At 47.5% G+C, this 27,183-nt stretch overlaps 1 protein-coding gene across 10 annotated transcripts in view; it reads right to left on the bottom strand.

Annotated features, from left to right (window-relative positions):
• Window positions 1–7,846: 7,846 nt before the first annotated feature.
• Window positions 7,847–27,183, bottom strand: part of SEC31A (SEC31 homolog A, COPII coat complex component) — a 41,040-nt gene continuing 21,703 nt past the window's right edge. The window contains exons 19-30 of one of the 10 annotated variants that reach the window (XM_074540830.1): window positions 26,933–27,078; window positions 25,164–25,337; window positions 23,724–23,894; window positions 21,125–21,217; window positions 20,404–20,533; window positions 19,056–19,409; window positions 15,912–15,959; window positions 14,397–14,455; window positions 12,235–12,507; window positions 11,723–11,842; window positions 9,559–9,630; window positions 7,847–8,458 (exon numbers count right to left, since the gene is read on the bottom strand). In XM_074540830.1, coding sequence (XP_074396931.1) covers window positions 8,279–8,458; window positions 9,559–9,630; window positions 11,723–11,842; window positions 12,235–12,507; window positions 14,397–14,455; window positions 15,912–15,959; window positions 19,056–19,409; window positions 20,404–20,533; window positions 21,125–21,217; window positions 23,724–23,894; window positions 25,164–25,337; window positions 26,933–27,078 — 1,820 coding nt within the window. In that variant the 3' untranslated portion in view covers window positions 7,847–8,278. The remainder of the gene's footprint in view (window positions 8,459–9,558; window positions 9,631–11,722; window positions 11,843–12,234; window positions 12,508–14,396; window positions 14,456–15,911; window positions 15,960–19,055; window positions 19,410–20,403; window positions 20,534–21,124; window positions 21,218–23,723; window positions 23,895–25,163; window positions 25,338–26,932; window positions 27,079–27,183) is intronic. The other 9 variants (XM_074540831.1, XM_074540832.1, XM_074540834.1 and 6 more) reach the window with 9 other exon arrangements.

The following is a 27,183-nucleotide window of genomic DNA, read 5'->3' as shown; positions in this document are numbered from 1 at the left end:
CGCTCCGGCCGGGCGCTGGGCAGGGCCGGCGGCGCTCCCAGCAGCGGCTACGGGCGGCCGGGCCGCGCCGCTGCCACCGCCGCATCTGTTGCTGCCGCCGCCGCCGCCGCCTCCATGGAGCCGCCGCGCCGCCGGCTGCGCCCCGCACCGCGGCGCGGACGGGCGGGGGGCGGCCGCGGGGACCGCATAGCGACAGCCAATGGTGGCCCCGGGCCCTCTGCTCCGCCCCGGCCGCCGCTCCGGCCCCGGCTCCGGCTCCGCCCGCCGCCGCCCCCCGGCGCGGCCCCGCGCAGCGCGGCCCCGCGGCCCGGCTCCCTCAGACAAAGCTTCCCGTGGCGATTCGCTCTGGAAGGTCGGGCCGGCACAGTAAAAGGTGCGCTGGCGGGAGCAGGTGGTGGAGAGGTGGTGGGTGAAGTGTCCTGCCTGGCAGTACCGAGGCGGGCACCGGACACAAGCGCCCGGACTGGCAGCGAGCTGTCGGCAGCGCACACCCCAACGAGGGGCGGCCTCGCTCGGTGCTTACCCGGTCCCACCATGGCTTCAGCGCTCAAGTGTGGCTTCGAGGGACACGAGGTGTGTCCTCTCCGTGCTGCCACGACCTCCCATTGCCAGCTGTGCGGGAGAGAAAAGATCCCGGGGCACCGGGAATGCCGGGGGCCGCTGTCCGTGCCCGGTTCACCGGCGGCACACGGGTGGCCCGGAGGAGCGGGCGGCGAAAGCAGCTCCTTGTCACTGGCGGGGTGCCTCGCCTGCCCCGGGGCAAGAACAGCCTGCACAGGCAGCGTACAGAGGGTTTAAGGCATTCGGTGGGAACCAGGCACTGATTCCAGATACAACGCTCGCCTGTGATGCGTTTTGTTTGGTGCTGAATGCTCCTGGGAGGACTGGAGGGAAGGGGGAGCAGCAAGGAGCACAATCAGCCCTCTGCCCTGGCTGGGACCAGATTTTCCATGATTTACGGCTTGCCACGTCCTTCACTTGCTGCACCAGCACCGCAGAAGAAGGTGACTGAACTTGTGCTGTGCTTTCCTGCCCTGACCTCCTCCAGGTGCCCAAGGTCAACTCTCAGGCTCATGTCAAGTGTACCTGCTACTGATCTAATAGGTGACGCTCATCTTCCTGCTTGGACTCTGATGTTGGGGCAGGCAGGAGAGAAGACTCCATCCTTCAATGATTTTTCCATCGTTGTGGGGGAAGAAGCCCCCACACCACGCAGAAGGAACCTGCCCAGCCCAAGGTCACCCCTGCACATCACAGACAGGATGCCCTGAGTGTTTAAGGCAGGAATGTCGGGGTTCAAGGTGGATGAAATGGGAATGCTACCAGGCAGCAAGGAAGCATGGTGACCCAGGGAGCACATCTCCCTGAAAAGGCAGGATGTTACTGTTCGTCCTGACCTGGTTTTGCGGACTGTTCAAGCATGGCACAGGATAGATGCCAGTCTTGTATGCTCGTGCAGATGCAGGTGGCACTGAAGCCTCTTAGCTGCCTTCCACAGACACTCCTGCCACCCTGGCAAGAAGCAAACACATACAAATTGCTTTGCCAGATTTCCAGCTAATTCAGGTCACTGAGGAACACATCTGTGAAGGTTCCCTCTGTGAGCCTTCTGAACACAATATTGTGAGTTTCATACCCCACATTTGTCTCCAGTTCCCAGCAGTTTGCTTACAGAGTAGCCAACACAGCAGGGAAAGCAGGTGAACAAAGATGACATGAAAAATGTTCTGCTGTGGGCACAGGTCCTCTGGGTGTGGGGAGTGCTGATGCTTAGGGTGACACTGTTGGGTAACTTCTGTGAAGGAGAAGTCCTCGTGTCCCCCTCCAAGTGAAGCTGGCTGCATGCAGAGAAAGCTTGGCAAGTGCAGCAGCCACTGTAAGGGGGATATTGTGGTGGTGTTCACAGGGGTCCCAGGATGAGGGAAGAGACAAGAATCTGACTCCATGTTTCAGAAAGGTTATTTGTTGTATTATATTAAAAGAAAATTATATATTAAAACTATACTAAAAGAATAGAAGGAAGGATTTCATCAGAAGGCTAGCAAGGAAAGAAAAGAATGGAATGAGTAACAAAAGCTTCAGAGTCTGAGCCAGCTGACTGTGATTGGCCATTAATTAGAAACAACCACATGAGACCAATCACAGATCCACCTGTTGCATTCCACAGCAGCAGATAATTATTGTTTACATTTTGTTCCTGAGGCCTCTTGGCTTCTCAGGAGAAAAAATCCCGAGGAAATGATTTTTCATTAAATGTGTCTGTGACAGGATATCAGGTAGTCCCCAGCCCAGATGGCTCAGAGCAGTCCCTAATGCTCGTGGAGTTGCTGGTTCTGATGGAGAAGCAGAGGAAGCCCCAGGCAGACCTAAGTATCCCCTTTGAGAATGTCATTGCACAGTGTCATTCCTCATGCATGGAGCCCATCACTGTTCCCCTGCTCCCAGAAATCACTGCTTGGGCAGTGGTAACTCAGTGACAGCTTCAGCGTTTGTCCCAGGATCACTGCAGTGGCTGTGGGAAGCAGCATATTTTGGGACATGATGCTGTGAAAACATCTACTCTCTTGAATAAAGGTACCTGGCTACACAAATCATAATGTCAGGACTACATGTTGCAGAGACATGTCTGGACTTCCAAAATAAGGCCTTGCTAGTACCCCGAAATGCAAAGAAAAGATTTTGCAGATCTGAATCCTACTTTCCCTTGGTAAAAAAATAATACTGGAGAACATTCAGTGAGCCAGAATTGCCTAGAGAAAAAAAGACCTGGGGAGCTGCAACCAAAACAGCAACAGAGTTAAAAGGAGATTTTCTCAGTAAACATTCCTGAGTTCATATTTTTAAAAGCAAAGGATGTGCAAGTCTGGAAGAAAAAAAGGGGAAAAAAAGCTTGAGTGTAGTTCAGAGATCTGGAAACACTTGGTTTTGTCTGTGCTACCCAATAGGGAATGTGGACAAGCTGAAAAGGAGAACTCAGGGCAGTGTTGTGAGAGGGAGGTGACAGCCTTCACCTGCAAGCTCCATCTTGCCTTTGCTGGCAGTTCCAGCTGGGCTTTCTGTTGTCATGCCCGAGTTTGGCCTCCCCTGCTGCAGGAATGCCTTTTCTGTGCAGGTAAAAGGGGCACCTGTGGGCCTGGGGACCTGTCTGTAGTTCTTGTTCCTGCCTTGTGCACTGGCTACAAATGATCCCACTGTGTGGTCTGCCTCACACAGGTCTTGCTTAAATCTCACTGCTGGGTGAGGGGCTGGACTACAGACTCAAATCCACTCTCAGGAAGCAGGCAGGAGTGTGATTCCCCCTGGGACTGCGTCTGCCTGAAATGCTGCACCAGGTTGCTGAACACACTGGCACAGGCTCTGAGAAGTGCTTCAGTGCACCCCAAAGTGAGCACACATCCTCTCAGCCTCAGCACTGACAGAGGGCTCATCCATCGTCTGCACCGAGGTGTGAAATGCTGCCCTGGACACCAGCCTGGGAATACCTCCCTGGGACATTCCCACTGCTGATGGGGACTGCTGTCTCTGGGCACAAAGATGCTTCTGTGCTGCTGGGAGCAAGGAGGTTGTGGGTTACTCTGCCAGCACAGCCAAGTGTCCCACAACCAGCATGAGAACAAAGACCTACATCTTGTGGAGCTTCCTGTTGCAGCAGAAGACTTCACAGACTTGCAGGGGTTCAGGGTTAGGTGCTGCCCCTTAGCTAAAGCCTGTTTTCTTTCCTCACTCTGCAGGGAATCCACTCAGAGCTGTGCACGGCCCCTGCCTGCTGTGCTCTGTGTGTCAGTGCCTGTGTGGGCACAGCAGCAGCAGCTCCTCGGTGGATGCCTGTGCCACCACAAATCCTTTCTGCCAGGTAACACCAGCCCTAGAGGCTCTGCCTCGCTGGGGTGAGCCAGGCTGGGATGCTCCTCTGGAGCTGAGACTGAGAGCCTGAAGGTCTTTGTATCTTCACAGTTTTATTATCACAAAGGTTTTAGGAACAGCAAAACCTAATGTTGCATAGCTCCAGAATTTATTTGTCCTTGTCCAGCAGTTATTTGACCTGACTATTTCCTGGCTTAGAAAGCCACCCAAGGGAGGTCAGAGGGAGGCTTTTGGCAGGGTTTGGGAGGGGTGTGGCAGGGGAGGCAGCACACACCAGCTTACCCCATCCCAAGTGGGTCTCTGTGCAGCACTGGCCTTGACTCCTGATGGGCCTGGGCCCAGCAGAGCGTGGCTAAATGAGTGACATTGCTGCAAAGCACATTAGTCTGCTGAGACTAACACATTAGTCTGTAGTTATTAATTACTAACTACACCTCCTGAGGCAACTGAGTCAGCAGAGAGCATATAATTAAACCCAGGATTGTTTTTGATATATTTTAAGCATCCTTCTAGAATTCTCTGCCCGGAAGAAAGAAAGAGGGCAGTGGTGATGAAAGGTGGTGAATGGTTCATGTGAACATTGACTCTATTTTAATGGCACTCAGTCCTGCCTGCTACCATCACATTTCAGTGCAGACCTATTTAATATGTTGTCAACAGTGGCCCTTTCTTTTCTTTTTCTTTTCTTTTGCCATGAAAAATAATGATCCCAAAGCATTGTTCAAATGAACACTCTAAGTAAAGAAGGAAACAAAGCCTTAAACATCAGAGGGATAAGGAATATGTGATCAATGTTTGTGATTGAAGTGCTTCTTCTCTACCTGGCAAAGAATTTGTGCAACAATTTCTCAAGAAGTCTTCTGTGTGCTGTCCTGGCATGCATGGACTTCTTGGGTGAGGTCAGCCTTTTTAGAGTGCTTCTTAATAAATCCCCTCATAATTAGATGCTCTTCTGGATAACTTGCAGCTCTAAAGCTCAGAGGAATTTTAATCAGTTCAGCCTCTTTTGGGTGAGGATTATATTAAATGTATCCATGCTGACTGGCCATTTGGTGCTGTATCTGTTTGATCTGCAGGATCTCCAGAGGAAACATGGGAATGATCAACCCAGCACACAGCAAGTCAAGTCTGGGAGATCACCCACTTAAGGCTGGTCATGCTGACACTGTTCCTGGTATCAGTACAGTATTTATTACATCCCTCAGTATCCTCTGGCAATGGCCTTGGCCCTTGTTCAAGGCTGAGTGACACACAGTTACTGTGCAGTAAACCCACTGTGGCACTCACATTCTCTGAACAGAGAGAGAGATAATTCTCTCTCCCAGGTTTTTTCCTGGAGAAGCACGGAGAAAACAATTCTTATCTTTACTTGCTGCTCCTGTTGTTTTTGCACATGTGGAATGTGTTAGGAAGATTGTTTACCCGAGGGGATTTGGTAATTGGATTCTGGTGATGGTTGTTTATGTTAATTAACCAATCACTCGAAGCTGTGTCCTGTCAGGAGTCACAAGTTTTTCTTTAGTATGTATCTTTGTATAGTATAGTATCTCTTTAATATGGTATAGTATAATGTAATATAGTATAGTTTTAATAAAGCAATTGTTCAGCATTCTGAATCAATGGAGTCAGATGCCAGTCATTCCCTGTGCTGGAGGCTCCCTGCATTTTATTATAACCCACATTCCCAATCTTCATGTTTGAATGAACTGTGTGATCCAGAAGGCACTACACTGGAAAGATCTGATGTACACTGTGCACAGGCTAGAAAGGCAGCAGCCACTAAAGACAATCTCCAACATTCATGCCTAATGCAGACCTCAGACCTCTGCCAGCCAAACCAAAGTAAATCCATTACAGAGCTTCACAGGCACAAAAAGGCTTTCACTCCAGTGCTCAGCTTGGATGTCCTGCCTGCAGCCAGGCCTCTCTGCAGTACTGCTGCCCTTACATCCCCACCTGCTTCCAGCAAACAGGACACAACTGCACTAACCCTGCCCTTTCCTGCTGCCCCTTTTGCTTGGATGGTGGCTGCTGAAGTAGCAAGGTACCTCCTCATGCCAGCTGCCATCAAACAACACCTATGCTGCTCAGAATACATCCTTGAATTTCCTTCCCTTCTCGTAACTCTGCAGCCTTGGGTGGTGTTACAAAGGTATAAATCTCTTCTCACTCAGTGAGATCAAAATTAGGCTATTTGGGGCCAAATTATTTTACCAGCCTAACTTGGCAGGGCTTCATTGCCTTCTGCAAATGAAGATGGCCATTTGCATTTATCCCATCAGATGGGTGGCTAATTGCTTGGCATTCCTTGAAGATATGAACAGACGGCGGCACAACCAATAATTCATCTCAGCTGCTCTCAGGAGAGAAGCAGCAGATTTTTGCCTTCACTCCTGTTATGCACTTGGGCAGTGCATTTTTCCTGTCCTGAGCTCCTGACAGTGGCTGAGGTGGAAGACAGCTTTTGTTTCACAAGGAGAGGAGAGGACTCCATTGCTGACAATGTCCTGACCATGGTGCAGCATCAGAGTACTCAGGATACCATCACCTCAAAACCCCTCCTCATTTCCCTCTTATCTGGTGGTCTCATTTTTGCCCACTTCAATTTCAGACCAAACCTACACCTGGCCAGCTCACACCACATTTGTTCTCATGTGACACCGCTCTCTAGTTCCAATCAACCTGATTCCCTTGTGCTCTTCACATGGGGAGCAAGCAAAATTTATTTAATTTCTTCCCATGAAACAAGCCTTCAGTCCTATCCCTGGCACGTGTGCCTTGCTGAGTCCCTTCTCATTTGGCATCCTCTTTGACATGGATGCAAGTCTGATGAAGGTTTGTGTCATTAAGCATCCCTTGGCTTTCACAGGAGATATTCCCAGCTAATTACGCTCAGATCCTGCTGCTCTCGTTCCAATTTCCAGCAGTGGTTTTGCCCACAAGCCTGCACCTACTGGGGGCATGCCCCTCTGCCACCAACACCAGTCTCCCCAGTCACTGCCAGAAACAGCAGTTTCCCAAAATATGGAACACCTGCCTGTCCTTCACAAGTGCCAGTGCACGCCCCCACTCCTGCTCCATGTCAAGAACTCCCAAAACCACTCAGGGAGGGCACATGCAAGGCCAGATCCTGAATTCCTCTAGCATTGCCTCCTGTCTGCTGGTTTGGCCCTGAAGTACTGAGACTGCTTTTTCTTTTCCTTGCTGAGCAGTGCATCACAGAAAGCACAGGCCAGCCCAGCACAGCTGCTTTTCACCCTACTGAGGGTTGGGGTTTTAAATTTATTTCATTTCTGTTTACACCTTAAAACTTCTTTTCAGCTTGAGTCAAGACACAAAGGTGCTGAATACACTGCTATAAGTACACTTACACAAGAATACTTGTAACACTGCTTAGAAACCAATAACCTAGATCAAAATATTTACTCCAAGTCTTGTTTAAACTCCTGAAATAAGGTAACTTCAAGTTGAAGCCTTGTGTTCACCAATTTTAAAAGCTTATGAAGTAAGAAAATGCTGGAAAGGAAATAAAACTGTTTTGCCTAACAAATCTGTTTGAAGTCACAGAAGCCAGCAGTGATTTACATTGTTATTGAGATTATTTCTTGCAGTATGCACTGCCAAATCTACATTCCACAAGGACTGATATTTTAGGTTAATGCAAAACTGCTTTTGTTTCCCAAACTCAGACATTTCCTCCAACTGCTGATCTTTCTGTGTTCTACACAGGCCTTTCAGTGATAAAACGAGGAAAAACAAAAGTATTCTCATGCCCAGGACACAACAGAAAGCAGCCCCACTGTGCTCCAGTTCAAAATCCCTCCACTGCACTTCATAGAGACAAATTTTAATAAATTTACATTTATTGAAAATATCATATTAGCTTTTATTTTGCTCATTTGGCCCAGTGCACAATTAAGCTATTTAACATGTAAATGGTAATAACAGAACTGCAAGCAGCTTCATAAAATGAAAGACCAAATACACTTGTAACATGATCAGACTGTTTTTAATCTGGTGGATAAGGAACAGTGGGGTGGAAGGGAAGAATCTGTTTTAGGGTCCAATACACAACCTATCTTGTTGTTTCAACACATACATCTGTTATTAAAAGCCACTGTTTAGCAGCGTAACATGCACCTAAAAATTGACAACGTGGGACATCACCCATTAAATATACTATTTGTAGATGAGAATGGTTAGGGATGGGAAAAGGATTAAAATAAGAAGAAAAGCACCAAGGCTCCACAGCCCTTCTAGAACCAGGTACTCTGCAGGGAGGGTGTAATGCCATTTGTCAGCTCTACTGCGCCATGCTGCGAGGACGAGCGCTCGGTCCATTTCCCGCGCGTCTGCCGCAGAAATGCACTTCTTTGGGAAAGCAACCTCCAGGGCTTGGCATGTGGGGCACACCTCACACCCCCAGCTTGTTGGCCTGCGTGAGGACAACCTTGAGGACTGGCATGAAAGCAGAGGTCTCGCTGAAGTTGCTGGTGCTGACGATGTGTGTGTGGATGTTCAGCCCCTCCTGGTAGTTGCGCGTCTCGATGCTCTTCACAATGTTGTGCAAGCCACTGATGATGGTCGGAGAGAGCTGCAAGGAAGACAGGCAAGGCAGGTCAGCACAAAGGAAAGGGCGCGGGAGAGGAAAGGAGACAAACTAGGAAAGGAGACAAACTAAACTAACTAGGAAAGGAAACTAACTAGGAAAGGAAACTAACTAGGAAAGGAAACTAACTAGGAAAGGAAACTAACTAGGAAAGGAAACTAACTAGGAAAGGAAACTAACTAGGAAAGGAAACTAACTAGGAAAGGAAACTAACTAGGAAAGGAAACTAACTAGGAAAGGAAACTAACCAGGAAAGGAAACTAACCAGGAAAGGAAACTAACTAGGAAAAAAAAATTTTGAGTGTGGTGCTTGGCTCTCAGGAAGGTGCAGCACTTAGCTCCTTTATTTGGATGGCCATCTTCAGAGCTGCACCACACTGGGAACAGTCATTGAAAAGTCTAACAATAGACTTCAACCAAAATGGACCTTCTCTGCAGTACTCTTGCTATGCCCTGCAAGCCTTCCCTGCCTGGCTGCAATTCCCTGGGGTGGGAGACCTGCTGTGACACAATCCTGGCACCAGAAAAAACCTACTGAGCTTTTATGCCTTTGGGTAAAGTTAATTGCTCAGCAAATGTGGCCTGACAACAAGAGGATTACATCACTCTAATCTTAAGGTACTGAGACATTTAAGCACAGTCCTTTATTCTGCCAAAGCCTCCTGGAAGGCTTTGCAAAAATTACCAGATCTTCAAAAGTACATCTGCTTTCCAGTGAAGTCACTGAGCCTCCAGAATCAAAGTCCCCTGGGTTCTGTTGTGACCCCAGGCTGTGTGTCTCAGTTCCTGCCTGGAGCAGAGAAATGGTGCCTGCTGCAAGGAGCTCTGCTCTCTGGCTCAGCACAGCACCATAAAACTCATTACACAACCCCAAAACAACACTGTAAAGTCTGCACAGGCACGTGGGGCCAGGCACAGTAACTGGCTGATTTCTAAGAAATCCATGCAAACTTCCAATAAATGGATGTGGAGCACACTTCCAAAGAAATAATGAGCACCTGCTACATACTGCAGAAGTAGTATTGGACCAATGAATTCACTGGCCATATGTGATTGAGGGCTGGGGGAAGTAAAACAGAACTTACTGTCTGTTCCCTAAGTTTGTCATACAGAAACTCCAGGCGTTTATTTGCATCATCCAGTTTCCTCTTGGTTTGCTGCAAGACAAATAAATACATCAAGGGACAGCAATTTTTAGAATTCTAGACCAATCTGATATCATAGCAAATAGGTCCATGGAGCACATCAAATTCCTTTCTCAACATTTTCCTAACACATCATTTGGATTCTTTGTTCTGTACTCCCATGATTTTGCTAGGAAAGACCACATGACTGTAGTACATGTAAACTCTTCAGCTGTCTACAGAAGATAGAAAACTGTAGAGGTGCACCCCAAAAGCCACTGGTCATTTGCAAACCCCACTGGCATAACTGATAAGAAAAGTGACAGAATTCTGAGTTGAAGCACAATTTTTTTCCTATGGTTCACTGAAAAAGCATAGTGATAACTGGGTAAAATTCTCACTTGAATGAAGTATCCAGCAACATCAGTGAGACTGGCACATGCAGATTCTCCAGTTCTAAGTGTGTACAACTCAGTCATCATTTATGGTAAATCCTAATTATATTTTTCCTCATTTGATTAATAAAGTCAGCCATTTGTCTGTAAGTTTTTAGTGTCAACAGAAAAACTAATAGCCTAACCCAGTCTGTCCTTACAGACACTTTGGGCTTCCATGACTTTTATAAAGTAAACCACCCACTGATGTTTCTGGAATTATTTTGCCACCAAAGGCTTTTAAAATAAGCCCAGTACATTTCACCTGGAGCTGCAGCTGCTGGAGAAATTAATTTTTATCCACTTTTTTTTTTTTTTTAAACCAACATCTAAAATTGTAGATTTTACTCCAGAGTAATAAAACAGTAATAAAGCATCAAGGTTACAGTTGCAGGAGCACAAAAAAGCTGCTGGCCAACAGCAGCAGAAATGGCATCAGTGCACAAGAGTAATGGCATTTCCTCCTAAATCAGTCTGTGCATCAATCCATCTTCACTTAAGATAACTGCCATTTTCCCTGGCAAGAGGAAATGTTTCTCTGGATTAAATAACTGCCTGGAGCAAATAAAGTCTGTGGGAACGCTCTAGCTCAAGGGGGAAGACCAACTGCTGGCTGCTTGCTGTTCTAGAAATGAGGGAAAGCTGTTCAGATGGCATAAAGGAGAACACAGCACATGGATCTTGGGCCACATGCAGAAACTCTTCAGCAGCAGTTATGTCATCAAGGAACTGAGATATCCAAGGAAAAAGTCTCCCAGGAGGAGCAGGTAAGAAACCCCCAGTTCTTCTGGACTGCCTAACTCTCAGATGCATGACCATAAAACATGAGTTTCAAAGCCCATGAAAAGGTGCAGATGCTATTTTCATTTTACAGATGGTCAGCTAGGACAGAGAGGAATAAATTGTGTCTAGGAAACAGCAAGACATCTCTCCAGCCAAATTTGGTGGAAGTGCAAACTGCTCTTCTCCTCACTCTTTAGTTCCTGTTCCCATTTTCCCCTTCAGAATGCAATAGCTGAGCAGTGCCTGTATTTGCTCTGACAACAACTGGTGTGTACAGTCAGGGTGGTGTCTCCTGTCTCTGTGGGCTGAAACACTTTCACTGCCTAAAAATATCAGAGAGACTTAACAAGAAGCAAGCAAAATGTGTTGGCAGAGCAGAAAAGCAATCCCCAGGTGCAGATATGAGTGGAATGCTTTTGCCTTCTCTGTCTGTCTGGGGGAAGGGGCACTTGGAGGAAGAAAAGGTCAAAGGGAATGCAGAATACACTATATATACATACAAACACACATATATATATAATGCACTCTACAGCCTTTAAATAAAGAATTTTGAGCAATTGAGTGATACTGAACTGACAAGAGCACGAGTCTGTGCTGCTGACCAAGCAAGTTCAGTGCACAAAGCCTTCTGCATGCCACCAGCATCATCTTTTAGCATGTGGCAGGCATGAGCTGACCATTCAGCAGCTGGGCTTTGTGGTGCCATGTTATTTACTGGCCATCAGCAATAAATGAGCAGCTTTGGGAGGGATAGCTCATTTACAGTGTACTGGCTGCCATGGGAAATGTTTTCCTATCCAGCTCCAGGGGTTGTGTTAAAGCTGTTAGCCTTCCCTTTCCCAGGTAGCTGTTGTTTCCCTTTGAAATGAGCTTGTTAGCAGAAATCCCAAGTCACAGAAATCCCCTACCGGATCAGAGGCAGACAGCAGGCACCTCTGGATGAGAGCTTCAAAAGTGGTCTTCAGGATAAGGTGCTCCTCAGGGATGGGCTTCTTGGTGATCTTCTCTGTGGGCAGTGCCTGCACGTGCTGAGCAACAGAGAACAGGTGAGGCTTTTCCAGGTCACTGTGCCCACATGTTGTTCTCAGCTAAACCAAGTGGCATTATTGCCCAGCTTGGCACAACTCCTATTTCTTCCCTGGGGGTGTGTGGAGGTGACTTTAGCAGCACCTGCTGTTGCTCCCTCTGGGAAGCTGTGAAAGTTGCATAAGGAAGCAGCTTGTTGGCCCACATGACAATAGGATTAGTGCCATCTAGGTGGAGATTACAGCAGCAAAATGTCAGCACCTAGGTGCAAAGCCAGTGCCTAGAAACTCCACAGCACACTTTGCAGCTACAAGAAAAGCCTGGACAAGAGGATCCTGCCTGGCAGGCTCTACTGCTGGACAACCCAAGCCCTGCAGTGCTGGGGCTGCCTTACCTGGATGGCATTGCCGATGGGAGCCCCCGGGGCTCCCTCGGTGCTGGGTTTGGAAGCAGTGGGTGCCATGGTGGAGGGCCCCAGGGGCTGGGCAGCAGGCTGGAAGCCCCCCTGCAGCACCATGTGCCCTGCAGGGAGGTGAGCAGGCTGGAAGCTGGGCGCACTGCTGGGCGGTGCTGGAGCCTGGGGCTGCTGCATCTGGGACTGCGGCTCCGCCAGTGGGTTCATGATGGGGGCGGTGATGGGCACCGGGGGCAGGAAGTTCTCAGGGACCTGGGAAAACAGGGCATTCGTGTTGGGGGCTGCTGCAGGCACTGCACAACACCCAGCTCCCACAGACTCCCCAGTGCACAGCAATTGGGAGTGCTGGGTACACAAATAACACAGAACGCCACTGTGGCTGACCAAAGCCATCCCTCTGCTGCACACTGAGTGCTCAGTACAGCCCAGCCTGCCCCGGCCACAAGAGCTGAGAGCTGCCACCTCCAATCAGAGCCACCCTCCCTCCAAACCACAGCACTATTAGAGGAGAAAGCTAACCCACACCTTCATCTATTCTTACTATTGGGTCATTATATTTAGACTTTTGTGTCTCACTTTCAAGGGTGTATTTTTGTCCATGCAGCACAGAACGTAGGTCACAGGCAGCAACATGCCCCAGTAAAGCTTCTCAAAGCCTTTCAAGCTCCTGGCACACAGGTCTGCACTGAGGCAGATTACCAGGGCATTTCAGATTCATCCTTGAGCATCTGCCAGTCTTTACACAGGGGGTTTTCACAAACATTTGGTACAGGGAAGAAACAACAAAATGAGCTACTGGCCTCTGCTACACATCATGCAGGAATCAAAACAACAGAAAGGGCTCCCATGGGAATGTGCACATTTCTTTGGGTGTGCATGGAAAAAAAAAGGGAAGATTACAGAACCTTAAATGAATGATGGAATGAATCTAAATTCAGCTAGTGATTTGGTACAGAAAAAAAAATTCCAATCCAGCAACAAAGTCAATTATAAAAGAAATGAATCACAGCAATAAACTTTTCAGTGGTGAATAAGTTCTTAGGAGGAAAACAGCTGAAAATTATGGCTTGAAATGCCAGATATTTCTTCTATTTTATAACAGTCCATGTGGTGAGTCATTTTATAATATCCTAAACCACCCCTTAGACAGGGGACAGAAGGGAAACAAACATAGAAACATGACTGACAGATTTGTTAAAAACCCAAGAGAGAATGCAAAAAACACATTCCTCATTTAGAAGGAGCCAACTTGCAAGCCTTGGCTACGGCAGAAATTCTGGCTGTGACACACACACAACAGAAGTAGCAAAAATCTTGTGTGCACAAGGCTGCTTCTTGAGCTCTCTGCTCCAGCAGTTACTCTGACACTAAGAGTTGTCTATCCAGCCTCCAAAAGCTTCACTTTGAATTGCAGAGACCAAAGCCCAAAGGGTAAGGAAGGCTCCTGCCTTTGCCTTCACCCAGACCTTATCTTGGCTGCTCTAATGTTTTGTTCTCCCCACACTTTACATGCTCCAGACTAACTCCTGCCTCCCAGGGTCACAGAGCAGTGGATAACACTGACTGCTGTGGAGATGCTCCAGCCTGCAGGAGCACCAGGGGATGAAAAGGCTCGCTCTGCTCCGTGCCAAGCATTCCCAGTTATCCTGCCCTGCTGCAATTTAAATCCATTTTGCAAAACTACATTATCTCCATCATGGAAATTGTCTTACTCTCAACAGATCTCTCAGGGTCAGACCCTTAATCAGGATAAATTGCTTTCAGCTCCAGCAATGTCAATAACCTATAACAATCTGCACAGCCTCCTCATTTTGCCTAAGTATAATCTCCTGCAAAACTCTGCTGCTTTACTGCAGATGAAAACAGTTGGAAGTATTTGGTCCAAACCACGAACCACGTTGCCATTAACAACCACAACTTCAGCAAAAACCCACCATCTCTTTAGAGGCTTAGACATTTGGAGAGGGATAATGCACATTAGAGAGACATAAAGGCCATTTCTGCTCATGAGATGCAGCTTTTGTTTGCTGCTAAGCCTTCTCTTCCCTTCTCCTGCCAACAGGTTTCCCAGCAGCAGCTTAAACTATTGTTTTTCAAGGGATCGGCACTCAGTTGTGTTGAGGTAGGAGTTGCTAGAGTACCTTCTTCTTCTTGGCAGCTCTGTTGAGGGTGGGAGGGTCATTCCAGCCATTCTGGGGCCCTGGGACAGAGAGAGAACACAGTCTGTAAGTACCTGGGAAGAGGGCAGTGATGCCTTCTTAAGCTCTGCTGGGCCAGATCCATGCCATGGCCCTGTCCTGCCTGTTCCTCTGCCCTTCCCTGAGGGCCAGAGCATCTCCTGTGCCAGCCAGGGCCTCCCAACATCCCTGCCATCAGACCCTTTGGGCTCTGTGCCCACTGGGCAACGTTTGGGATCTTGACCAACTGTTCTCAAGCTAATAACCTAATAATTAACTTTTACTTCTCTTGCAGGATAAAAGATCTTTGAGCAGACATGCCTTTGAAGAGGGCCTGCCATGCCCCAGAAAGCTCTGCTACACAGACTGTGTATGTGAAGAGCTTATCCAGGACATTTGTACATAAAGTTCCCCAGCCACACCACACAAAACACCACACAAAAAGAAGAGGCATCAGAGGCCTTGAGCAGGTTCACCCAGTCACCTTGGAAACACAAAGAGCCACAAACCCAGCTTTCCCCTGCCAGCTACAGCATGGTTTTGGGTGCTTTGCATCCCCAAATCAGAGCAGAGCTGCTTGAGCAAGGTGGGAAAACCTGGCTTTCTGTACCAGGGGTGATTGGTTTGCAACTGGAAGCACAGAGGATGTGTGAGCAGATTCACTCCAGGCTGGGGTGCTGCTCTGCACCAGCCCTTGTGCTCTCCCCAGAAAGCAAGCCCCCTGCAGCTGGGAGATTTGCAGCCCAAAGCTCCATCAGGGCATGGAGAGAGCTCCCACCTCCTCATGGAGCACAGGGAATTGGGCCCATGGCATTACACCCAGGCATTATTAACTGCAGTGCCCCAGTAATCAGGATTTATTGCACAAAACCACAAAAAGCCAACAAAAGCAAAGCCCTGCTCCATGGACTTTTTCACCACAGTGTTTTTCACTCAGCAGATGATGAATTTACCTTAGACAGCAGAAGTTAACATTCCTGCAGAATTTGCTCAATTTATCTGAAATGTCATTTGCTCCCAGGCTTTTGTCAAGCAAGTTCCACATCCAGAGCATGTTAAAGGGGAAAATGAACAACTATTCAAAACCCCTTTCACAGCTGCTTTCTCTGTAACCAAAGGCAGTGCCATCTCCTGGCAGCCTCCTCTATTCCTCCCTAAAAATCCCAGAGTATTTCAGATACAGGGAGTCTAAGTGATAGGAATAGCACATTAAGAAAATCTCCCAGACTGTCACTGATGTTAATTTCCTGGAATAATCTGCATTAAAAAAGGAAAATGTTTAAAAATAATTTGCTTCTGTGGTTAAAAACTCCAGATATATTGTTATTGGTTTTAATTAAGGAATTAAAAATCAATTTGATTAAAGTCTAATTGGCAAACAGCATCACACTTAATGTTCTGTAAAGAACATTTGCATAATTGTTGTCCATTCAATTAATTTCATGTAGTGGCTGCAATTATTTTCAGGTTAGGTGGTACCTAGTTCACCTGTGAAGGGAGAGGCCTGGTCTTGAGCTGGTAGACTTTCTGCAGACAAAATGCAAAGAAAACTAAAAAAATACTTTTCTTCAAAAATAATAAAGCAGTTGGCCTTTCATTTTTGACCAGCAATTTAGTTTCACAACATGCATCAGCAGAAAAACACACCTAACCAAATTACAATGCCAGCTTGGAGACAAGTCATTTGTTCAAACCCCCCATGAAATTACTTTTGTCCACCTTCCCCCAAATCAAGCTTGTTGCTCTTTCCATGCAGTATATCAGTATTTCTAGTTTGTAACAAAGGTTGCAGCATTCTGTCCCTTTTTCTTCCCTCTTCTGATGTTCTCATTTTCTATTCCAGTGCAGCTGACAGACCATTACTCTCAGCTACAATCTTCTGAACACCATTTCACCATTCCAGAAAGCTTTCCAAGAGATGCTTGAAGTAACTGAGTTTAGAGTGGATCTCCCAAGTATTTTCTCAAACCAAGGCACGCTCTCAGCTGCATGCAGCCCAGCAACAGGAGGATGTTCACACTTTACACTCACACAAACACACACTGCCTGCTCAGACTGAGCAACACACCCAAATGGCAAATAAAGCCAATAAACTCCTCACCATTCCAAAAAGGAATGAGATAACTCCTGTCCCTGGGGCTAGCCTGCTCATACTTCTGGTAAAAACCTTTCCCTTAGCTCAGGATTGGTCTACTGCATTTTCAAACAAGATTCAAGATGCTGAAAATTAGAACTCCCTTGACAGTATGTTCTAAGATCTAACACAAAACTAAGTGAAAGGGGTTGAATATAAAATCAAATGTGGTCTTTTCTCGCTTACAGAAGCTTCAAGTACAGCTTAACATACTGATGTTTTGTGCCTTTGAATAAAAAACAAAATATATTTACAGAACTCTTCCTTTTTACATGCATCTTTAAATCCAAGCCAGTTCAAAGGTCGGGTGCTTTTCAAGAGTTCAGATTGGAGATATTTTTTCCTTCCTCCCTTATTCCTGCCTTTAAATGAGTCACAACTGCACAGTGAAGCATGATGTTCCCAGATAAGATCATCACCACAACAAAAGCAGGACCAGCATCACTGCACCACAACACTCAGAGCTACAGGTGAGATCTGCTCCTGGCTGCAGATCTCAGTGCTCCTACAGGATCTCACGCCAAGGCATCCCCCACCAGGCAGTGCAGCTGCTCACAAAGTGTGTTGGTGGTTAAGCATATTAAGCATGTGCACTGTCATTGCTGCACCTGGAAAACAAGGGTTTTTCATTCTTGTTGGTGTGCTTTCTGAAAGGTGCAATCTAAACACTGGAAGAGAACAGAGCGTGCTCTTCAGACACACTTCATCTTTTTTCCATAGTTCTCCAGCTGCAGTCATCACTTGTGTGTATGCATGAGCCATCCTGGGCTCAGCACCTCACCATGGCCTGCTGTCCACCCCTGCACTTCAGCCCAGGGCTGCAGAAATCAGAGGATGCCCAAAGTTCTGACACTTTGTACTGGCTACCCTGCTCACCACACCTGCTGAGAACAACAGAAGCAGCATTGATAGTTCTCAGAAAGTTTGATAAAAAGCCTAATATGAACAACTTTTAAGTCTGAAAAGAGCTTCACCCACTCTGACCCTGCCATGTGGGCTATGTCACATCACTGCAATGCAAGCTGAGTAGTAAAACGGATAAGGAGGAACAATTTTCTTGTTCCTTGCATTTATTTGGAGGTGCAGAAGCCATGTTGTCTGCCTTGTAATGTGCTGTTTGACATCCCAGGCCTAGAGCCCTACCCAACACCTCTCCCTCCTTCCAGTTTACTAACTCCTCTGGTTTAGAGAGTCAAGTTTGACATGCCCTGTAATGTGAGGTCAGGAGAGATCACACTGCAGCACCTCCAAAAGCAGAAGGGACACCAACCTGGCTGCATGGTGGATGGAAAAGGTATTTTCGCCCTTTGCAACTCTGGCAGTCCTACACCAGTCCTATTTTTTGGCATAGCAAAAGACCACTTCTCCCCCAAACACAAGGGGGTATTGTGAGCTGCCAGCCTCAAGGACAGGAACAGAAGCACCTACTCATAGGATTCATGCTGCCAAAGGCAAAATGCTTTTTTTGCACTGTATCACCCCTAACAGACTTTTAAAATAAGAGAGGGAATGACAGTGGGCACATTAGTGTCTGTCAACAAAACATCCCCCAAGTCTCGCCCAGGATTCCCTGTACCCTCTCCTTCCCCAGATCTGCTCCTCGACTCTTCAGCTGAACCAGCTGGATGTGCAGGGTGCTCATGAGCAGGTTTAGAAAAGGACTGCTGATTCTTCCTGCACTGTCTGGCATGCAAAGCTGTGTCTCACAGGCTGCCAAGGGAAGGTTTGTCATGGCAGGCGAGGTCACTGTCCCACAGCAGCGACACCCAGGCAGTCACAAGCAGACAGGGAGCCCCACCTCAGCCAGTGCTCTCTCACCAAGCATGCTCCAACATGCTCCAAGTGTCAGCCACACACACATGCTTTTAATTGACATTCAGGGAAGAGACAGGCAAAAGCATTTCTAAATCACTTCTGATTCTCTTCTAAGGCATTCATAACCTCAGTAAATCCCATTGCAGTAACAGGTTAGGGACACAACAACGAAGGAGAGCTGATGCTATGGGAAATGTTGTTTGAATTAAATATGCTGCAAATCCAGGCTTTAAAGGCTGCTGAAAAACCAGGGACATGGGCAAATCACATCTGCAAATCATTCAGCAAGGAGAACTGGGATCATCCTGTCAGCAGCAATTAGGAAAACTTGCTAATTTTCGTACTTTTCTCTCCAGTCACAGTGCAGGCTCTGACACCAACATTAAAACTGAGCCATGACCCATCCATGGCATACAACAGCCTCATACATAAGAAGCCTGTGGTAGCATCCTGTCTTGGGCAAGACAGAAGCTCTGTGACAGTGGCAAGGTCAACAGAGCCCTACCACAGATGCACAGGGGTGATGATGTGGTTTAGAAATGCTTTCAACTGATCTCTAAGCAAAAGCAAACTTTTTACAGAGCATTCACAAGGCAAGAAGTGCATATTGAACTGAGTGGGTGAAGAGCAAACCCCTCCCTCCTCCCTGCCTGCCCCCCTGTCCAAGCGCAGACCTGTTCTCTGGGATGCAGGAAGGTCACTGGCTGCAGGCAGAGTACCTGTTGGTCCAGTAGGTAATGCATAAGCCACAGAAGTTGCTGGAAGTCCTGGCCTGCCATGCTGAAAGGAGGTGCCAGAAGGAGGAACAGGGAAGGAAGAGATGGGGTTCAGGCTGGTTGGGGAGGGCTGAGGCTGGCCGGGGTACAGCGGGGAGGGCATGGAGTGGGCAGGGGCAGAGGGCAGGTAGGAGGGGGTGGTGTTAGGGGCAGGGCTGGGGTAAGAGGCTGAAGCAGGGGCAGCAACAGGCTGCTGAGGCTGATAGAGAGCTGGTCCCCCAGTTCCAGAGTACTGCTGTGTGGCCTGATATGCTACAAACAGGGAGAGAAAACAGTCAGTGAGTTCACAACAGTAGAGCAGTGGCTTTCATCTGTCTCTGCTTCCTTCTTCACTTGACTCTCCTCTCTTCATGCCCCTACACCCCAAAACCGCTTACCTGCCCAGCCAAATCCTGGCTCCCACAGCTCTGGCTGCTCAAATCCCCACCCTGGCACTGGGAGGCACAGAGAGGATGGCCTTGGCCCAAAGGACTGCTGCTCTCCCACACACACCCTCCAGCCCAGAGGCACCATGATGCCTGGGGTGGGGCTGGACACATGGACACTGCTGTCTTCTGGACCACTGCAATCCTCACAGGGGCTCTCAGAGAAAGGAAAGCCCTGTCTCAGATTTTCACAAAGGGAAAACTTAGCCCAAGGAAATGAATGCATACTCTGGAAGGGAATGTAAGCTCACAGCCTTTCACTGTGGGTCCTGCAGCTGATTTCTCTGCCTCTGCCCATCTATGGCCATTTTTCCTCCCTCCTGCCAGTACTTTCAGTCCCTGCTTTGGGTGAGCCAGGGCTCTGCCCCCTTCTTCACTCACCTCTACTACTGCCCTCATTTCCTCATCCCCTGTCCCACTGCCATGGAGCCCCAATGGGGAATGTGTGCCCAGCTGCACACAGATGAGCTGTGGCTCTCTTTGCCAGGCTTGTGCTGCTTTCCCAGGGCTCAGACTTTGGAGTCTCTGACCCCAGCACAAGCTTGGGCCAGGCCAGCTGGGCAATGAGCCTGAGAGCTGTGGGTAGGCACCTCAGCAAGGAGGAAAGTTTGACAGAGGGTGTCTGATGCCTGCACCCCACCAAGAAATGACAACCCTCAGATGTCACCTCACCTTTCTCCCCACCCCACAAGAACTGTGGGACTGGCTTGGTCTGAACACTCCACCCACAAGGAGGGGACTCAGGGCTATCCCAGAGTTAGGGCTGGCCCACCTGGGTGGGAGGGACAGGGACAGGGAGAGGGGAGGCTGCTGTTACTCACTCTGTGGGTACGCTGGCCGCGTTCCTGCTTGCGAGTACATGCTGTAGTTGGAAGATGTGGCTTGCTGGGGAGGCATGCTGGGGCCAACAGCACCTGGCATAATAAACCCTGGAGGGGGTGGGTTGTCCCCCTGTCAAAAAAAATTACAGGAAAAATGGGAGAGACAGGATTTCATTAGTACTGGTAATGCAGTGCTGAAGCAGAACTGCAGCAAAAGGATGAGTTCACGTTTCAAGGCCTGAAACCATATTCCATGGAAGAAGGGAATCAACAGCACAGGGGCAAATGCCTCCAACCACCCCAGTGCCTCAGGGTGCCCAGCACAGCACTGAAAGCACAGCTGGATGTGCAGTGACTTCAGCAGCAAGCAGAGCAGCACACCCCTGCCTGCACAAGGAAGAGCTCCCTGCCATCCTTCAACCAAACTTAAATGGTAACTCTGCAGCTTCTGATCTCCATGGAAAAAGGGGAAAGGAAAAATCATACTTCAGATATTCCACTGTGGGGCAAGGGCTGGGGAGACTCAGGTCACACTGAGCTCCCACTCAAGACTTTCCACTGTGCCACTCCTCTGGGCATTGGTGACAGAAAAGTAAGGGGATGCAGAGGAGTAAAACCAGAGCACACATGGGAGCTGCTCCATCCATCTATCTGCACAGATTACACCAGGGGACACACTGGGGTGGAGCAGAGGCTCAGGGAGGAATAATGAAGGTTATACCTGTGTGTCAGAGGGACAGCCTGCAGGAGGATGGCTGGGAAGGGCAGTAGGAGTTTTGTTACTCCAGGTAGTGACAGTAGGGGCAATTCTAACCTGAATCGAACAAAGAAATACCAATCATGGAAAACAAAACAACAAAAAAGTCTAAAGGGTTTCACAAATCAAGATGCAAAGAAGTGAGTGCAAGAAGGTTTGCATGCTGGCACTTGTAACAGCCATAAAATCTCAGAGGAAGAGGAGAATTGCATTGAAGGCAGACAAAAATCACTGGAGCCAAAGTGAATTGCAGAGTGAGGATGAAGCAGTGCTGCAGCTGCAGTAGGCTGTGGAGCAAGTGCAGTGTTATGTGTGCCAGTCAGCCAGGTCTCCATCTCTCATCACATTTTCCTACTGCAGAAGCCCCCCCCCCACTGGCCAATGACAGTGAGCATCACTAACCACAGCTGCAAGCCCCAGGTTCCATGTTAAATTCAAACATATGCCTCACACAGAAGGAATCTGTTCAAACTGAGCTTCAGATGAATTTAAAAAGGTTAAAATATAGTTTTGAAAGGTTAAAAACTGATATTCAGCTCTTGCACATGCACAAATACACATCTTAATGGTAATTGCTTCCCAGCCAGTCTCCCATAGCTCCTTTCCTCCATCTTCCTTCTCTGCCACTCCAAATGGCTTCAAGTCCATACAACCACTCCTACCTTTCTGATGGGACAGAAATCAACAACTTCCTGGGCCTGGCACATTCCTGAGCAAGGCGTGGACAACACAAGCCCATGGCTGGGCTTCAAGGATATAAGCAGAGGGAAAGCTGTGTCCCTGCAGCCCTGGCTGGCTCAGCTGGCTCCAGGCTGGGTGTCTCTAACCCCACACAGTGCTAAGCTGATGGTGCAGTCACTGCTAATGCCTGCATCACTCCTCACAAGAGAATCTCAAAGACTTTTCACCCCCTTTCACGCCTGATTTATTCAGATGAAAAAGAGGGTTCAACAAAACTGTGCTGAAAGGAATCCAAGGGTTAAGAGCATGTTCCTATTTGAGACAGCAGTTAAACAAAGGCTGCCTCAAGCCTGAACAAGTCCTGCATACACACCTTCTCTAAAGGAAGGCAAACAAAGCAAGTATCCTAACATTCAAACGTGTAATTTCTCTCCATTCTGGTTCATCAGCTGGGAACCTTTCTGACTGACACCTGTCCCCTTCAAGCCCTTCCTGCTGAGGATGAGCTCCCTGAAAAGCCAGCAACACAGGGGGTTGTAACTCCCAGTGAACTCATGGGGTTCTGATACACCCAGCCTTTAATTAACAAGCAGGGCTTGCTGAAATAATTGCTTGGCATTTCAGAAACAGTGGCAGAAAGAGAGAACTGGTTTAAAAAAGCATTGCTCATATCTCAGCATCTAGAGGAGAGCTGCTATTCTCCAGAGCCAAACAGGACACACAGAGCTTCACCTCTCAAGGCAACTCATTGGTTACAAGGAAGGCCAAAGACAGACAGCAGAGTAGGCTTGATTATTAATGATGATGCATTTAATACCATATGCAGTGGGGTTAGCAAGGTAAATCCTGGATGAAGGCTTTGTCCCTTCTGAAATGTACCTTGCTAACATCCTGGAGAGAAGGCAGAGGCACACACTACTGCTGAGCATTTAGAATGCCCAACTCCCCCCCAGTTTTTCATCCCTTCTTTCTTCCTGCCTTGGTTTTTCTGGCAAGCAGTGCTTGGGGACAGCAGAGAGAGGAGATAGCTCTGCTTGTGCCAATCTCTGCCCAAGGAGAACACCCAGAACCCTAACCCAGCTCTGCTCCCAGAAAAGCCCAGCCCAGAGCACCTTTAGAGGGGGGCAGATTAGCTGCAGTGCTGTGCTGAGGGATTAGAGACCTGGCAGCGCTCTCTAAGCACACACAGCCAGGGCTGCCCAACACACCACACTGCCCTGATGGCCAGAGTGTTCTGCTGCAGTGGCATCCTCAGGTTAGAGGTAAAACCAGACAATTTCCCTCCCCCATTTCCCCTCTTCCTCCCTGCACAGCTCCCTTATTAGTTTCATACTCACCTGGTCTTTCTTGTAGCACAGCAGTCTCAGCCTCCCCACCAGCCCCTGCCCTCTTACACCTGGCTAGGAAGGTGTTTTCACAGCAGGCTGCACCCAGAGCTGCACTAAAGTGCCCTCAGTTTGCTATAACTACTGCTCAGCAACTTCTGCAGCCAAAGTCAGAGCTAGGAGTGGAAATAATCTGCCCCAGAGAGCAGCATGAGCAAGCCCAAGGCCTGCAGGGATGGGACAACATCAGGGACTGTGAGAGGAAGCACACAGAACTCCTGTAGCGCTGTTCTCCCACACAGCTGCTCTTGGCACATTTTCAAACAAAGGGGGAAACACCTAATCTTCAGAAGCAGGTGCTTAAAGGATGTTTCCAGATGAGGAGCAAAGGAGGCATCTGTACTGACTGAAAGGAAGCACCAGTGACCTTCACCACAAGGCTCTCAGTGGAGGTTTGTCACACAGCCTCAGATCAAGAGAAAGGAAAAAAATGATTACATCCATCACTGTGCAGAGCTCGAGCACCACGTCCCTCCCTCGTGGCAAAGGCCCTTTACCTGCTGGTAGTACTGCTGGGCTGCAGCCTGGGGTGCCTGCATGCGTCCAGGCACGGGGCCAGCTCTCCCTCTGGCCACGGGGTCTCTCTCATGGGGTGCCTGGAGCTCCTGTCCCGCCGGGAGCTGCCCCTGCGCGCGGCACAGCCGCTCCCGCAGCTGCACGATGTTGGGCTGCAACAGAGAAGGGCAGGGCAGGGAGCTGAGGGGCACTGCCTGCCACACAGGGCAGCACTGCAAAGCCCGAGGGGCCACTCAGTGCTAAGCCTGCTTTATTGCACTGGCATGAGCCTTTTCTGCAGGAGACACAAGGCCATTGGACTGCCTTACACCTGCCTGCCTCATTCCCAAACTGTCCACAAACAGCAGCTGATGGAAGATGGGAAGTCAGAAGAGAAAAACCCAATCTTTATGGCATTTCATGTGCCATGTCTGGCTTGCAGGAGGGACACCCTTTGGCAGTCACTGGCTCCCCAAGAGGGAGCAGAGGTCTGTGCAGGCCTGCCAGCTCAGCAAGGCCAGCGCAGGGTGAGGGAACAGCCTGACTGTCACATTCCAAGGTGCATGTCAAGCAGCTGAACCATGTCATTGTCATCTTTTCTGGAAAAATCCCTTGGCCAGAATTTCTCTCCTGGGAAGCCTCAGAGAAAAGGAAAATAATTCTTATCTCATTTGCTTCTCCTGTGTTTTGCTGCTTTGGAATGTGTTTGGAGACTGTTTATCAGCAGGTGGTTGTTTGGTTTCAAAATTAGAACTCCCTTGAGTTAGATCTAAGATGTAACACAAAACGAATTGAAAGGGGGTGAATATAAAATTAAATGTGGGCTTTTCTCACTTACAGAAGCTTCAAGTAATTCAAGTGAATTGTTTTAACTTAGTGACCAATCATGGTCAGGCTGTGTCAGGACTCTGGAAGGAGTCAGGAGATTTCATTATTATCTTTAAGCTTTCTGGTTCTATCCTTTCTCTATTCTTTAGTATAGTTTAGTACAGCATAACATAATATTTAAAATAAAATAAAATAAGAAAAAAATTAAGATAAATTAAAAAAATAAAATAAAAACAAAATAATTTTAAAAATAAAATAAAAAGAAAAAAATTAATATTTTAAAATAAAATAAACTACATTTGAAAATAAATAAAATAATTAACATTTCTAAAATTCAAAAATAAAATAAGAATAAAATAAAAAATTATATAAGTAAATAAAGTAAAAAAGTTAAAAAAATTAAAAAAAAATTACAAAAACCCCACAACACCACATACACCACACCATAATATAATATCATAAAACAATAAATTAGCCTTCTAAGAACATGGAGTCAGATCCACTCATTCCTCCTCTGTCTGGAGAACTCAGGAAATAGCACAGAGCTGCACCACACAGAGCCCTCTGATGAAGCACCCCTGTTCACAGCCAGAGAGGGAGCAGAGAGGCCATACCTGGCTGGTGTTGGCAGGGAGGAAGGAGAGCGCTGCAGCCAGGCTGCCCTGAGCAGCCAGCAGGTTGGCATACTGGCTCATCTTCTCGGCCAGAAGGGCGCCCATGGCGTTGGGGTCCACGGCCTGCGTGAGCTGCACGGCTTTGCGCAGGATCACCACCTTCTCTATCAGATCCTGAAACATCAGCAGGGGAGGGCACACCCACAAGTGAGAACAACAAAGTCAAGCAGGCCCTGGCTTAAGTCTGTCCCAGGCAGGACCCGTGTCACCCTGTGGGGAGCCCAAGCCAGGCACAGGTTTCCCTGCTGCACCAAAGGCATGGCTGTTCCCAGGGGATGGATCAGCAACCACCCACCAAGCAGCTCCTAACAGCACAGCCAGAAGAGTTGCAAAGAGCTGCTTTTATCAAACAGGACTTCAGGGCTCTATCAGCACTGAGCATCTCCACCAAGTGGATGCTTTCATAATACTATCTGAGCAAACAGACATCACCACACTTGTCACCACTACTGCACTGCATGTTAATTTACAGGGCTTCAGTAAGTCAATTCTTATCCATCTTCAAAGGATCTACAAACTCCTCCGGAAGAGTTGTCCATACTTTTCTGGTTGTTACAGAAAAATTGTTTTCTTGATATTCACCAGAAATACTCTATATAACCTGCCTTCCTTGCACATTCCCCAACACCAGAGCTGGTCTTGGTTGGGTTTCCTTGTACTCTTTAATTATAGGAACATCTTCTGCTCTGCTTTCCTATGTTTTTCTTACTGTATTTATACTAAAGGATACTACAAATATTCATTTCCCAAAATTAAAGCCCTTTTTAAAATCTTACACTCTCATTACATCTCTTGTACCACATAAAGTATTTTAACCATACATTAATAATAAAAATTGTTTTCTAACCATTTGTTTTTCCCTACAAATCAGGACTTGAAAAAAGGCAAGTGAAAAAAACCCCAGAACAACAGCTTCTATTGCCACTATCATAGTAAACAAGACACCTAATTAGGACTTCAACAACATTTTCCAATTTTACAGCCTGAGAGACCAAAGCCACACAATCAAAATGCAAATTCAAACTGAAGGTAACTCCGTAAATAAAGCCCTCAAAATCAAATTATTTTGATAATTCAGAGAGTTAATGACATGAAGCAAAACTCAGATACACATCAGTTCCTTCAATTAACTAAAGAGTCTCACAGTATCATCAAGTAAATACTTTCTAAAACTGGTTCTTCAAAGGCCTTAAACAGATAGAAGAAATTAGCATTGTATTACAAAATAAATTATTCCATTACTGCTTCGTTCCATCCATCAACCCTATTCCCTCAAGATATCAGCTATAAGCAATGTATTTCACTGCTGGAAACCAAGCCATGTATGGGCAGACCCCAAGAGAAAACTCTCATGAGAGCCTTCCTATAACTCCAGATTTAAATCTAATTCTATTGATTTCTTCTCCTGAACTTCCAAAAGTACAAATATTTCCTAACCACAAAAGATGCAAGCACTGGAAGGCCCTTCTTTACCAAAACACTAAGAACTACAATTATTTTATACAAGAAGTGTATTAGTACCACTGCCCTAAGAACAAGGCAAGCACAGGGGGCACGTTTTCCAGTATCATATCTGTGTGTTATTTTTCCAGAAAGGAAAGGCTTGCATCCTGATGTGCATCAGACAGCAAAGCTCTACATTAGATAATTTAAGAGCCAAATTATTGCAGTTTGTTATTTCCAACACCATTCTTAATAGAATTACCAACCTGAAGAGACAAGGGGCTGTTTCCATCCTGAACTTTGGTCCAACAAGCAACAAGTTTATCCACGTTGCCAGCACAGATGTAACAGAGGCAAGCTTGTGTCTGCAGAATGCTGTCCCCCTCATTCTCCAGCCTGCTACCCAGGAGATCTAGATAAAATAAGAACAAAGATGCAGGTAAATCACTCTGGGTACCCCTCCCCACCACTGCTGAAGCTGGGGAGCTGTGAGCAAAGCCATGATGCTGCTCTGGAA

The sequence above is a fragment of the Zonotrichia albicollis genome, chromosome 5, assembly GCF_047830755.1.
Source record: "Zonotrichia albicollis isolate bZonAlb1 chromosome 5, bZonAlb1.hap1, whole genome shotgun sequence".
NCBI lineage: Eukaryota > Metazoa > Chordata > Aves > Passeriformes > Passerellidae > Zonotrichia > Zonotrichia albicollis.
This window is presented reverse-complemented; position numbering and strand designations above follow the sequence as displayed.